Genomic DNA, 12667 nt, shown 5'->3' with positions numbered 1-12667 from the left:
AGAGTAGGATAGATACTATGAAAAGCAATATCAAAGACTAAAACCAATAAAGAAGCACTAGAGAAGAAGAGAGAGAGTATCTACTAGATACAAGTTTAAATCGATGTTTGTTATAGCCTGTAATTCATTAATGCACCGTTCCGTCCTCCAAATAAACGAAGAATACGAAGAATACAAGAACATAAGGGGTTCAATCCAAATTAAGAAACGTAAAAGAAAGAAATTAAATTTAATGCTTAGCGGATCCCAAGAGGTAATCAACTGTATAAAAACCCAAACTATCACCGGAGAAGCAGAGCAACAATATAGAGTTTTAGAGAAATGAAAAGAAGAGATGGCATGCAATCATTTCAGAATTCCTTTAGGTGCTCCCATATCATCAACCAAAGTTGTACGATGCCAAGAAGGGCAATTGCATAGGATGCAATACTATCGCTGCACCATTTGCCAACGGGAAGCATTCTTATATCCCGCTCAGGCACAAAGGCTAGCCTTGTGCAATTTGAGAAAAGCAGAGAAGGAACGGCTCGGAAAACAGGCTATCAAAGATTTACAGGTTCGATTGCCTACCGGAGTGCCGGTAACCTCTACCTATTTTCTCACGGAGTATCCACCAGGCATGGATTACGCATACGTCCATGAAAAGTCAGCAGTCTACCAACAAGAAAGAGATGAAGGATTAATAGAAGTAAGCGATTCCGAAGAAGAGAATTAGGGTACCTATTATCTAAGACTCAACTGAAGAAAATGGGGAAGAAGAAGTTTGTTTGCTTAAATAATGATTAAGGGTTTACCATGAATAGAATGTCTCTGTATTTCTCTTGTTTTATCCCAGTGCAGTTGTTATGTTTCCGTATTAAGTCTATAAGAAATCTAAAGTTTTCGTGGTACGTCTGTAAGGGTATTTTCAGTTTATAAAAAATCAAGGTGGATCACTCAAACTAATTAAGCGAAAACTAGCAAGATAATTAGGATTGCCAACCAGAGAAAAACATTGTCGAAAATCCCAAAAGAATTTATGAAGTTCAATGCAAATTATAACAATCCGACCCAGGCTAAGAGCTCCCCTGAAACCTTTTGAAATATGCTTTAGAAAAATGGTGAATGTCAGTTAAGAAATGAAGTGAATGAATGCTATTAACTCATGCAGGTTAAGAAAACATGTGAATGAAAGATGATAACTCATGCTATTAACCCAATGCCAGATGCAATGCTAAATAATGCCGAACATTCATTCCAATCTCAGATCACCCTTGGGAGAAAGTTGGGAAAATTACTCAGAGTTCATTAGAAGGGAAAGAAAAACAGAGAAGAGGAGAAAGTTGAAGGAAAGTAGCCGTTGGGAGAAAGAGGAGAGAGGGCAGAGCAAAAATCCTAGATGATATCGAGGGATTCATGAACCCACTTTTTTTTTTTAACTTTTTAAATCTCATATACAATTTTAAGATTCCGAGAGTAATACACAGTAGGGAATTACATAAATCCAAGAATTTATAATTCCATGAGATTATAAATCCTAGAACTTGTGAATTCTGCAAACAAAAAAAAAAAAAAGGTGAGTGAATAATAGCTCTACCATCGGGATCATTCAACATAGAACTGGGTCCGTTCTTGTACGACTATAGGCATATAAAGGTGGCTTCCGTCTCTCCGATTCTCCTACTCCCATTTGGTGGCCCTGGAATTCATTCAAATCATTTGTGGTCCTTCCTACAATTATCAGTCACATTCAGATAAAGGTTGGAGAAGAACCCATCTATCGTTTAGGGTTTCATTTGCATTTATTCATCTCAAAAGGTTCTCAAAATAACAATAAGTGAAGAGTTTTTATGACCAAATCTCAGAGAAGAAGAAACAAATTTCAATCTCCTACAACAGTTTTCTCTGCTCCACCCTTCCATAAAAAGAATAAACCACTGGAGAAACAGTTCAAAATCAACAAACATTTGAAGAAAAACTGATGAGATGCAAGTACTCCTTGATTATATGTTGGCATAAAACAGCCTTCCTGATGTCGATTCCCTATCATCTCTACCATCATAGTTCTGGTCGTCAAATTCTTCACCGAAGGAAAAAAAGTGAAGTATTAGGAATAGCAGTCTCAGATTCTTCACTTGTGAGTTAAACTGGCACCACCAGCTTCTAACAAACTCTTCGCGAGGTCTAACGTTGGGTAGCCTCATCTTTGCTCTGTGATAAAGAATTAAGGATATAAACAATTGCCTACTAATACAACAAGGAAAGACGAGCCACGCCCATCTCCCTCTTTCTCTCTCTCCCTACTAACGAATCAACCGCGTCTGCTATATCGTCTCTGCTTCAAGGCTGCAAGACATATAAAAAGATAATACATATGCTGAAACTTGAAATGCCAGTTGTTAAAAACAACCCAAGCTGAGAAGAGACAACAGTCTGGATCATCTCCGGTAGAAGTTAGAGAACCTTTGTGTGTTTCAAAAATGTACCCACTTCATCACTCAGCTTCCACAAAGATTAAAAGCTAGTATGAATGCTGCTCCCCACGGTTGCCAAATGAAACGACCAACATGTCAGTATCTTCTTCCTCCATGACAAAATTTTAGGTCTACAAGATTGACACAAAGTTTGGTGCATCATTCCTCTGCCCATCAAGAGATCGATACATGTATAGCTTCTCAACAAGATCACCATGATCTTCTTTAAACGAAGAAACAGAGGACTCACCTATCTCCTCTTCATCTATGTCCTTAATCACTTCTACAACCAGATGGGGCATTCTTTGTGCAACTTGCCTGCATCCAGAAAAAGAGAGTCTACATGCAGACATCCAGAGAAACCTCATGTTATAATAATGGTGCAGACCAGAGAACAATGCTGCGTCACCAAACGGACTATCCCTGATCTCAAGCTTCTGCAATTTAGGGCAGCCTTCCAGAACATAAGTTAGGGCATCGTCAGTATCCCCCGCAAAAGCAACAGAAAGGGTCCTAACCAGTTTCCCGTACATACCAATCAAACGGAATGCCTCATCTGTCAGCAAACCAGAAACTGCAAGTCTTGTGAGCTTTTTACAGTTCATAACTATGGCTCCAAAGCCTTCATCCATGGGTTTCCTGGTTATGTGGTCAGGCAGGTGACGCCCCATTATACAGAGTCGGAACACAACAAGTTCAGGACAGTTCTTAGACATGGCCACAACTGCCGCATTAGTCATTCGCTGGCAAAAATATAAAATTGATCGAAGTTTCCTACACCCCTCAGAAATCGCAAGAAGGCCCACTTCTGAAACAGGGCACTCGCTATCCTCCCGAGCATCCATAGGGAAAACTCGAACCTCGCGGAGGTCCTTGCAAGATGCAGCCACGGCTTGGAGTCCCTCATCACATACCGAATCAAGGACCTGCAAAAGAAACCAGCGAAAGAAGAGAATGTTCAGAATAATATTATAATGTAAGCCAATGTAATTATTGTGTAGAAATCCTGAGTCGTTCTAATCCAATTAATTTCACAAATTGATAACTGTCTATATGTCAGAATAATAGAAGTTCTTTTAAACGAGAGCAAATAAGGAAGGATGGCATACCCAGAAAACCTGGAGCTTATGACAGTGGCGAATGACTGATTTCAATTGCTCAGCATCGATATTGGCATAACTGAAGTTCAACGAGATTAGGTTAGCACAAACAGGATAGATAGAAGGTAGATAATCTGGTAAAATGTCTCTAAATCCTGATAAACAGATCAGAGATCTGCAGGAAGTGAAAGCCGAAAAAAGATCCAATTCTTGTTCTTCTTGATGAATGGCATCCGAAGGGCTAAAAGATCCTGATCCTAAATGAGTTAGCTGTGGAGCTCGGATCATTAACCGGTGTAGCTGTCCAGTTGAGACATTGCGGTTCACCCTGAGCTTTCTCAATGAAGGAGACCGTGCCACTAATCTCTCCAGAGCTTCGAAGATTATTGCACATTCCACACAATCAAAACTAAGAGATTCAAGACAAGTTCCATTCTCTGGAAAGCATGATATCCAATCTATTTCTTCATCTATCACGTCGCATTCAATCAGCTCAAGCACTCTAAGTTGCCTGAGATATCAAAAAATTTTACACAATTCATAAGTTTGATACTGCCTAAAAGAGTCTGCGTTCAATAAATTCATATCATTCGAGGCAAATTTTATTAGAAGAAAAAAAAACAACCTTGATTTGAATGGATCCTCTAATAAATGTTCACATTCCACACATCTCGTACAATTCTAGATCTAATATAGTAAGTGCTTCAATCAATCCAAACTTAACTACCTATAAATTATTATTATTATTGTCATTATCAACATAAATAGAGGAAAAAAAACCCAAATTAAGACATGAAAACCCTAAAATAAAAATAGTAACTTACCTGCACTTACTAGCGACAATAGCAAGTCCACTAGTACCAAATCCTTCGCAGCAAACAAGAACAAGTTCCTTGAATCCAGTAAAAGAATTAGCAATCAGACTCAAATCATCATCAGAAATCGACATTCTTTTCAAACAAATCTTCTCCAGCCATGGATAAGCTAAAGACATTTCCGTAACCCATGGAGTAAAATGAGCCCCCCAATTCTGAGGAACTAATTGAAAATCAGCGAATCTGGGTTTCCCTTTTAATACCAAAGATCTAACTCTCTGAAATCTCCGAATCGCCCGGATCGGTGAAACAGCATAACAATTCCCTATAAATAATTCTAACCTATTAAATGCTTCAGCTCTGTACCATGATTTACAAACGAGAGAGACCGAGTTACGATCATGGCGTGATGTTAAGAAGAGAAGTACGTTTTCTAAAACATTTTCAAGAACCTGGTCAGGAAAAGTTGCTGAAGATGACGATGTAGAAGAAGAAGAAGAAGAAGAAGAATCATTTCCAACACTTACACCACCACCACCACCAGCAATACCACCACCACAGATTCGACTTTTGTTGGAAGAATCAATCCCATCAACACCAGCAAGATCTGATTTCTCTTCGACCTGTAACATTTTAGTTTGATTTTCTTCTTCTTCTACTCTCATGTGTTTCTCTGATCTATATCCCAAACTTTAAAAAAGAGACCCATAATTTTCTCTTCATTTTTATTACTAGTTCAGATCATCTTTTTAGAATCTCTCAGTTAGAGAGAGAGAGAGAGTGAAGAGATTTGGAGTTGGGACCCAAACTGATAAATAAGCTTAATATTCAAGATTTGATGAGAGAGAGAGGGAGGGAGGGAAGGGAGCATACAAGTATGGAAGTGGAACAAATTTTTAATGAATTCAGAGTTAAGTGAGTTTTGTTGGAGAAAATGGGTTATTTAATAAATAATTTTTTGGTTTTGGTGTGGTTTGATTTCATGACCTAAGGATTTAAATATACTCACTCATTATTGAGTGAATGAAATGAAACTTTTAGTCCCACATTGTAGAAAACTAAAGAGGTGCTCCACTATATTACCATGTTCCCATGGATATGTTGTAAAACAATGTGGGTGGAGCGTGTGGAGCGAAAAATACATGTTTTGACCCATGCCCATGCACGTGTACCAAGCACCAAGTCCGTGTCTACTTGAAATTATTTTTTGCAAGTTTTTAACTTGATAAATAATTTATTTAAGAGTTTTATTTTATTAAAAAAGTTCTTTTTTTGTGTTTAATTGTTTTATAAGAAACAAAACTCGTTTTACAAGTCTCCTATGAATACAACTCGAAAATCTCTTTTCAAAACACACAAGCAACGACCATCTCTAGGTCTACTTTTCTTCATCTTCTTGCTTTTAGTTTCGTGCGGCGTTTTACTTCAATCCCCGTTGCTAAGTTTAAGAGTGGGTAACTTGTATTGTGCTAATACAAGTTATATCGGGCAGTCTTATCCTGGACACATCTTCGCACGTTGGGGTTTAGCATTACTTTAGAGTATACCCGCGAACTAATGTGTTAAGGACAGCTTGTTGAACCTGTGATTCTGCCCTCATCAATTTGTTCGTGGTAGAGTTGTTTGATACGGTTTTTTATATTTATTGTTTAATACATCTGACGTTTCTTCTATTGTTGCAAGACTCCAACAATCTTAACACATTATTATTCCTTGTAACAATGGGAAAGAACGACATTGAAAGACCACGGAAGTTTAATGGAAAGGATTTCAAGAGTTGGCAATCCAAGATGTTGTTTTATCTAAGTCATCATGAACTGGATTATGTACTTGTTCCACATGATGAATTGATGAATGCTGAAGCTTTAACTGAGGAGGTGATCGAGTATAAAAAGCGGTGTAATTTTCTGGCGAAAAATCATATCATGAATGGTTTGGAAGATACGATGTATGATTTTTACAATGCTAAAGAAAATTTTAGTGCTTATGATTTGTGGACTGCGTTAGAAGCAAATTATCAAGCGGAGACTGTAGGGAGCAAGAAATTTCTGGTGGCGAAGTTTATGGAATTCAAGATGACGAATGATAAGCATGTTGTTGATCAATTCCTCGAATTTCAACAAATTATTAATGAGATTCTTGTTGAAGGTATGGTCATTGATGAGACGTTTCAAGTATCTGCGGTAATTGAGAAGTTATCAACTTCCTGGTCTGAGTACAAGAAAAAGCTAAGACATGAAACTGGCGAGATCAACAGGGTTGAATTAGGGAAGAAGATTCAAGTGGAAGAGTTGTTGTGCTCCAAATATAAGAACGTGTCTTCTGCAAGGGACATGAGTAATAAAGCTCATATGACTGAACATTGTGGGTGGGGCGGGTGGGGCGAAAAATACATGTTTCGACCCATGCCCATGCGCGTGTACCAAGCACCAAGTCCGTGTCTACTTGAAATCATTTTTTGCAAGTTTTTAACTTGATAAATAATTTATTTAAGAGTTTTATTTATGGAAAAAATTCCTTTTTTTGTGTTTAATTGTTTTACAAGAAACAAAACTCGTTTTACAAGTTAATTTTCCTATGAATACAACTCGAAAATCTCTTTTCAAAACACACAAGCAGCGACCATCTCTAGGTCTACTTTTCTTCATCTTCTTGCTTTTATTTTCGTGCGGCGTTTTACTTCAATCCCCGTTGCTGAGTTTAAGAGTGGGTAACTTGTATTGTGATAATACAAGTTATATCGGGTAGTCTTATCCTGGACACATCTTCGCACGTTGGAGTTTAGCATTACTTTAGATTATACCCGCAAACTAATGTGTTAAAGACAGCTTGTTGAACCTGTGATTCTGCCCTCATCAATTTGTTCGTGGTAGAGTTGTTTGATACGGTTCTTTATATTTATTGTTTGATACATCTGACGTTTCTTCTATTGTTGCAAGACTCCAACAATCTTAACACATTATTATTCCTTGTAACAATGGGAAAGAACGACATTCAAAGACCACGGAAGTTTAATGGAAAGGATTTCAAGAGTTGGCAATCCAAGATGTTGTTTTATCTAAGTCATCATGAACTGGATTATGTACTTGTTCCACATGATGAATTGATGAATGCTGAAGCTTTAACTGAGGAGGTGATCGAGTATAACAAGCGGTGTAATTTTCTGGAGAAAAATCATATCATGAATGGTATGGAAGATACGATGTATGATTTTTACAATGCTAAAGAAAATTTCAGTGCTTATGATTTGTTGACTGCGTTAGAAGCAAAGTATCAAGCGGAGACTGCAAGGAGCAAGAAATTTCTGGTGGCGAAGTTTATGGACTTCAAGATGACGAATGATAAGCCTGTTGTTGATCAATTCCTCGAATTTCAACAGATTATTAATGAGATTCTTGTTGAAGGTATGGTCATTGATGAGACGTTTCAAGTATCTGCGGTAATTGAAAAGTTATCAACTTCCTGGTCTGAGTACAAGAAAAAGCTAAGACATGAAACTGGCGATATCAACATGGTTGAGTTAGGGAAGAAGATTCAAGTGGAAGAGTTGTTGTGCTCCAAAGATAAGAACGTGTCTTCTGCAAGGGACATGAGTAATAAAGCTCATATAACTGGACAATGTGGGTGGGGCGAAAAATACATGTTTCGACCCATGCCCATGCGCGTGTACCAAGCACCAATTCCGTGTCTACTTGAAATTATTTTTTGCAAGTTTTTAACTTGATAAATAATTTATTTAAGAGTTTTATTTATGGAAAAAATTCCTTTTTTTGTGTTTAATTGTTTTACAAGAAACAAAACTCGTTTTACAAGTTAATTTTCCTATGAATACAACTCGAAAATCTCTTTTCAAAACACACAAGCAGCGACCATCTCTAGGTCTACTTTTCTTCATCTTCTTGCTTTTATTTTCGTGCGGCGTTTTACTTCAATCCCCGTTGTTGAGTTTAAGAGTGGGTAACTTGTATTGTGCTAATACAAGTTATATCGGGAAGTCTTATCCTGGACACATCTTCGCACGTTGGGGTTTAGCATTACTTTAGAGTATACTCGCGAACTAATGTGTTAAGGACAGCTTGTTGAACCTGTGATTCTGCCATCATCAATTTGTTTGTGGTAGAGTTGTTTGATACGGTTCTTTATATTTATTGTTTGATACATCTGACGTTTCTTCTATTGTTGCAAGACTCCAACAATCTTAACACATTATTATTCCTTGTAACAATGGGAAAGAACGACATTGAAAGACCACGGAAGTTTAATCGAAAGGATTTCAAGAATTGGCAATCCAAGATGTTGTTTTATCTAAGTCATCATGAACTTGATTATGTACTTGTTCCACATGATGAATTGATGAATGATGAAGCTTTAACTGAGGAGGTGATCGAGTATAACAAGCGGTGTAATTTTCTGGCGAAAAATCATATCATGAATGGTTTGGAAGATACGATGTATGATTTTTACAATGCTAAAGAAAATTTCAGTGCTTATGATTTGTGGACTGCGTTAGAAGCAAAGTACCAAGCGGAGACTGCAGGGAGCAAGAAATTTCTGGTGGCGCAGTTTATGGACTTCAAGATGACGAATGATAAGCCTGTTGTCGATCAATTCCTCGAATTTCAACAGATTATTAATGAGATTCTTGCTGAAGGTATGGTGATTGATGAGACGTTTCAAGTATCTGCGGTAATTGAGAAGTTATCAACTTCCTGCTCTGAGTACAAGAAAAAGCTAAGACATGAAACTGGCGAAATCAACATGGTTGAATTAGGGAAGAAGATTCAAGTGGAAGAGTTGTTGTGCTCCAAATATAAGAACGTGTCTTCTGCAAGGGACATGAGTAATAAAGCTCATATGACTGAACAATGTGGGTGTGGCGAAAAATACATGTTTCGACCCATGCCCATGCGCGTGTACCAAGCACCAAGTCCGTGTCTACTTGAAATTATTTTTTGCAAGTTTTTAACTTGATAAATAATTTATTTAAGAGTTTTATTTATGGAAAAAATTCCTTTTTTGTGTTTAATTGTTTTACAAGAAAAAAAACTCGTTTTACAAGTTAATTTTCCTATGAATACAACTAGAAAATCACTTTTCAAAACACACAAGCAGCGACCATCTCTAGGTCTACTTTTCTTCATCTTCTTGCTTTTATTTTCGTGCGGCGTTTTACTTCAATCCCCGTTGCTGAGTTTAAGAGTGGGTAACTTGTATTGTGCTAATACAAGTTATATCGGGCAGTCTTATCCTGGACACATCTTCACACGTTGGGGTTTAGCATTACTTTAGAGTATACCCACGAACTAATGTGTTAAGGACAACTTGTTGAACTTGTGATTCTGCCCTCATCAATTTGTTCGTGGTAGAGTTGTTTGATACGGTTCTTTATATTTATTGTTTGATACATCTAACGTTTCTTCTATTGTTGCAAGACTCCAACAATCATGACACATTATTATTTCTTGTAACAATGGGAAAGAACGACGTTGAAAGACCACGGAAGTTCAATGGAAAGGATTTCAAGAGTTGGCAATCCAAGATGTTGTTTTATCTAAGCCTTCATGAACTGGATTATGTACTTGTTCCACATGTTGAACTGATGAATGCTGAAGCTTTAACTGAGGAGGTGATCGAGTATAACAAGCGGTGTAATTTTCTGGCGAAAAATCATATCATGAATGGTTTGGAAGATACGATGTATGATTTTTACAATGCTAAAGAAAATTTCAGTGCTTATGATTTGTGGACTGCGTTAGAAGCAAAGTATCAAGCGGAGACTGCAGGGAGCAAGAAATTTCTGGTGGCGAAGTTTATGGACTTCAAGATGACGAATGATAAGCCTGTTGTCGATCAATTCCTCGAATTTCAACAGATTATTAATGAGATTCTTGCTGAAGGTATGGTCATTGATGAGACGTTTCAAGTATCTGCGGTAATTGAGAAGTTATCAACTTCCTGGTCTGAGTACAAGAAAAAGCTAAGACATGAAACTGGCGAGATCAACATGGTTGAATTAGGGAAGAATATTCAAGTGGAAGAGTTGTTGTGCTCCAAATATAAGAACGTGTCTTCTGCAAGGGACATGAGTAATAAATCTCATATGACTGAACAATGTGGGTGGGACGAAAAATACATGTTTCGACCCATGCCCATGCGCGTGTACCAAGCACCAAGTCCGTGTCTACTTGAAATTAATTTTTGCAAGTTTTTAACTTGATAAATAATTTATTTAAGAGTTTTATTTATGGAAAAAATTCCTTTTTTTGTATTTAATTGTTTTACAAGAAACAAAACTCGTTTTACAAGTTAATTTTCCTATGAATACAACTCGAAAATCTCTTTTCAAAACACACAAGCAGCGACCATCTCTAGGTCTACTTTTCTTCATCTTCTTGCTTTTATTTTCGTGCGGCATTTTACTTCAATCCCCGTTGTTGAGTTTAATAGTGGGTAACTTGTATTGTGCGAATACAAGTTATATCGGGCAGTCTTATCCTGGACACATCTTCGCACGTTGGGGTTTAGCATTACTTTAGAGTATACCCGCGAACTGATGTGTTAAGGACAGCTTGTTAAACCTGTAATTCTGCCCTCATCAATTTGTTCGTGGTAGAGTTGTTTGATACGGTTCTTTATATTTATTGTTTGATACATCTGACGTTTCTTCTATTGTTGCAAGACTCCAAGAATCTTAACACTTTATTATTCCTTGTAACAATGGGAAAGAACGACGTTGAAAGACCACGGAAGTTTAATGGAAAGGATTTCAAGAGTTGGAAATCCAAGATGTTGTTTTATCTAAGCCATCATGAACTGGATTATGTACTTGTTCCACATGATGAATTGATGAATGCTGAAGCTTTAACTTAGGAGGTGATCGAGTATAAAAAGCGGTGTAATTTTCTGGCGAAAAATCATATCATGTATGGTTTGGAAGATACGATGTATGATTTTTACAATGCTAAAGAAAATAATCAGTGCTTATTATTTGTGGACTGCGTTAGAAGCAAAGTATCAAGCGGAGACTGCAGGGAGCAAGAAATTTCTGGTGGCGAAGTTTATGGACTTAAAGATGACGAATGATAAGCATGTTGTTGATCAATTCCTCGAATTTCAACAGATTTTTAATGAGATTCTTGCTGAAGGTATGGTCATTGATGTGACGTTTCAAGTATCTGCGGTAATTGAAAAGTTATCAACTTCCTGGTCTGAGTACAAGAAAAAGCTAAGACATGAAACTGGCGATATCAACATGGTTGAGTTAGGGAAGAAGATTCAAGTGGAAGAGTTGTTGTGCTCCAAAGATAAGAACGTGTCTTCTGCAAGGGACATGAGTAATAAAGCTCATATAACTGGACAATGTGGGTGGGGCGAAAAATACATGTTTCGACCCATGCCCATGCGCGTGTACCAAGCACCAAGTCCGTGTCTACTTGAAATTATTTTTTGCAAGTTTTTAACTTGATAAATAATTTATTTAAGAGTTTTATTTATGGAAAAAATTCCTTTTTTGTGTTTAATTGTTTTACAAGAAACAAAACTCGTTTTACAAGTTAATTTTCCTATGAATACAACTCGAAAATCTCTTTTCAAAACACACAAGCAGCGACCATCTCTAGGTCTACTTTTCTTCATCTTCTTGCTTTTATTTTCGTGCGGCGTTTTACTTCAATCCCCGTTGCTGAGTTTAAGAGTGGGTAACTTGTATTGTGCTAATACAAGTTATATCGGGCAGTCTTATCCTGGACACATCTTCGCACGTTGGGGTTTAGCATTACTTTAGAGTATACCCGCGAACTAATGTGTTAAGGACAGCTTGTTGAACTTGTGATTCTGCCCTCATCAATTTGTTTGTGGTAGAGTTGTTTGATACGGTTCTTTATATTTATTGTTTGATACATCTAACGTTTCTTCTATTGTTGCAAGACTCCAACAATCTTAACAAATTATTATTCCTTGTAACAATGGGAAAGAACGACGTTGAAAGACTACGGAAGTTCAATGGAAAGGATTTCAAGAGTTTGCAATCCAAGATGTTGTTTTATCTAAGCCTTCATGAACTGGATTATGTACTTGTTCCACATGTTGAACTGATGAATGTTGAAGCTTTAACTGAGGAGGTGATCGAGTATAACAAGCGGTGTAATTTTCTGGCGAAAAATCATATCATGAATGGTTTGGAAGATACGATGTATGATTTTTACAATGCTAAAGAAAATTTCAGTGCTTATGATTTGTGGACTGCGTTAGAAGCAAAGTATCAAGCGCAGACTGCAGGGAGCAGAAATTTCTGGTGGCG

General features: G+C 37.2%; 1 protein-coding gene across 2 annotated transcripts; it reads right to left on the bottom strand.

The window, feature by feature from the left end:
• Positions 1 to 1740: 1740 nt before the first annotated feature.
• LOC113357568 (transport inhibitor response 1-like protein) lies at positions 1741 to 5265 on the bottom strand. 2 transcript variants are annotated; one of them, XM_026601009.1, is made up of 4 exons: positions 4378 to 5265; positions 3563 to 4064; positions 2704 to 3379; positions 1741 to 2584 (listed from the first exon to the last, which is right to left on the bottom strand). In XM_026601009.1, exons 1-4 carry the CDS (start codon positions 5031 to 5033, stop codon positions 2550 to 2552), a joined length of 1869 nt encoding a protein of 622 aa, XP_026456794.1. In that variant the 5' UTR covers positions 5034 to 5265; the 3' UTR covers positions 1741 to 2549. The 2 variants fall into 2 exon arrangements, with proteins under 2 accessions (XP_026456794.1, XP_026456793.1); XM_026601008.1 differs by having other exon boundaries at positions 1741 to 3379; positions 4378 to 5264.
• Between the last annotated feature and the right edge of the window lie 7402 nt (positions 5266 to 12667).

This window comes from Papaver somniferum, chromosome 3 (genome assembly GCF_003573695.1).
Source record: "Papaver somniferum cultivar HN1 chromosome 3, ASM357369v1, whole genome shotgun sequence".
Taxonomy (NCBI): domain Eukaryota; kingdom Viridiplantae; phylum Streptophyta; class Magnoliopsida; order Ranunculales; family Papaveraceae; genus Papaver; species Papaver somniferum.
This window is presented reverse-complemented; position numbering and strand designations above follow the sequence as displayed.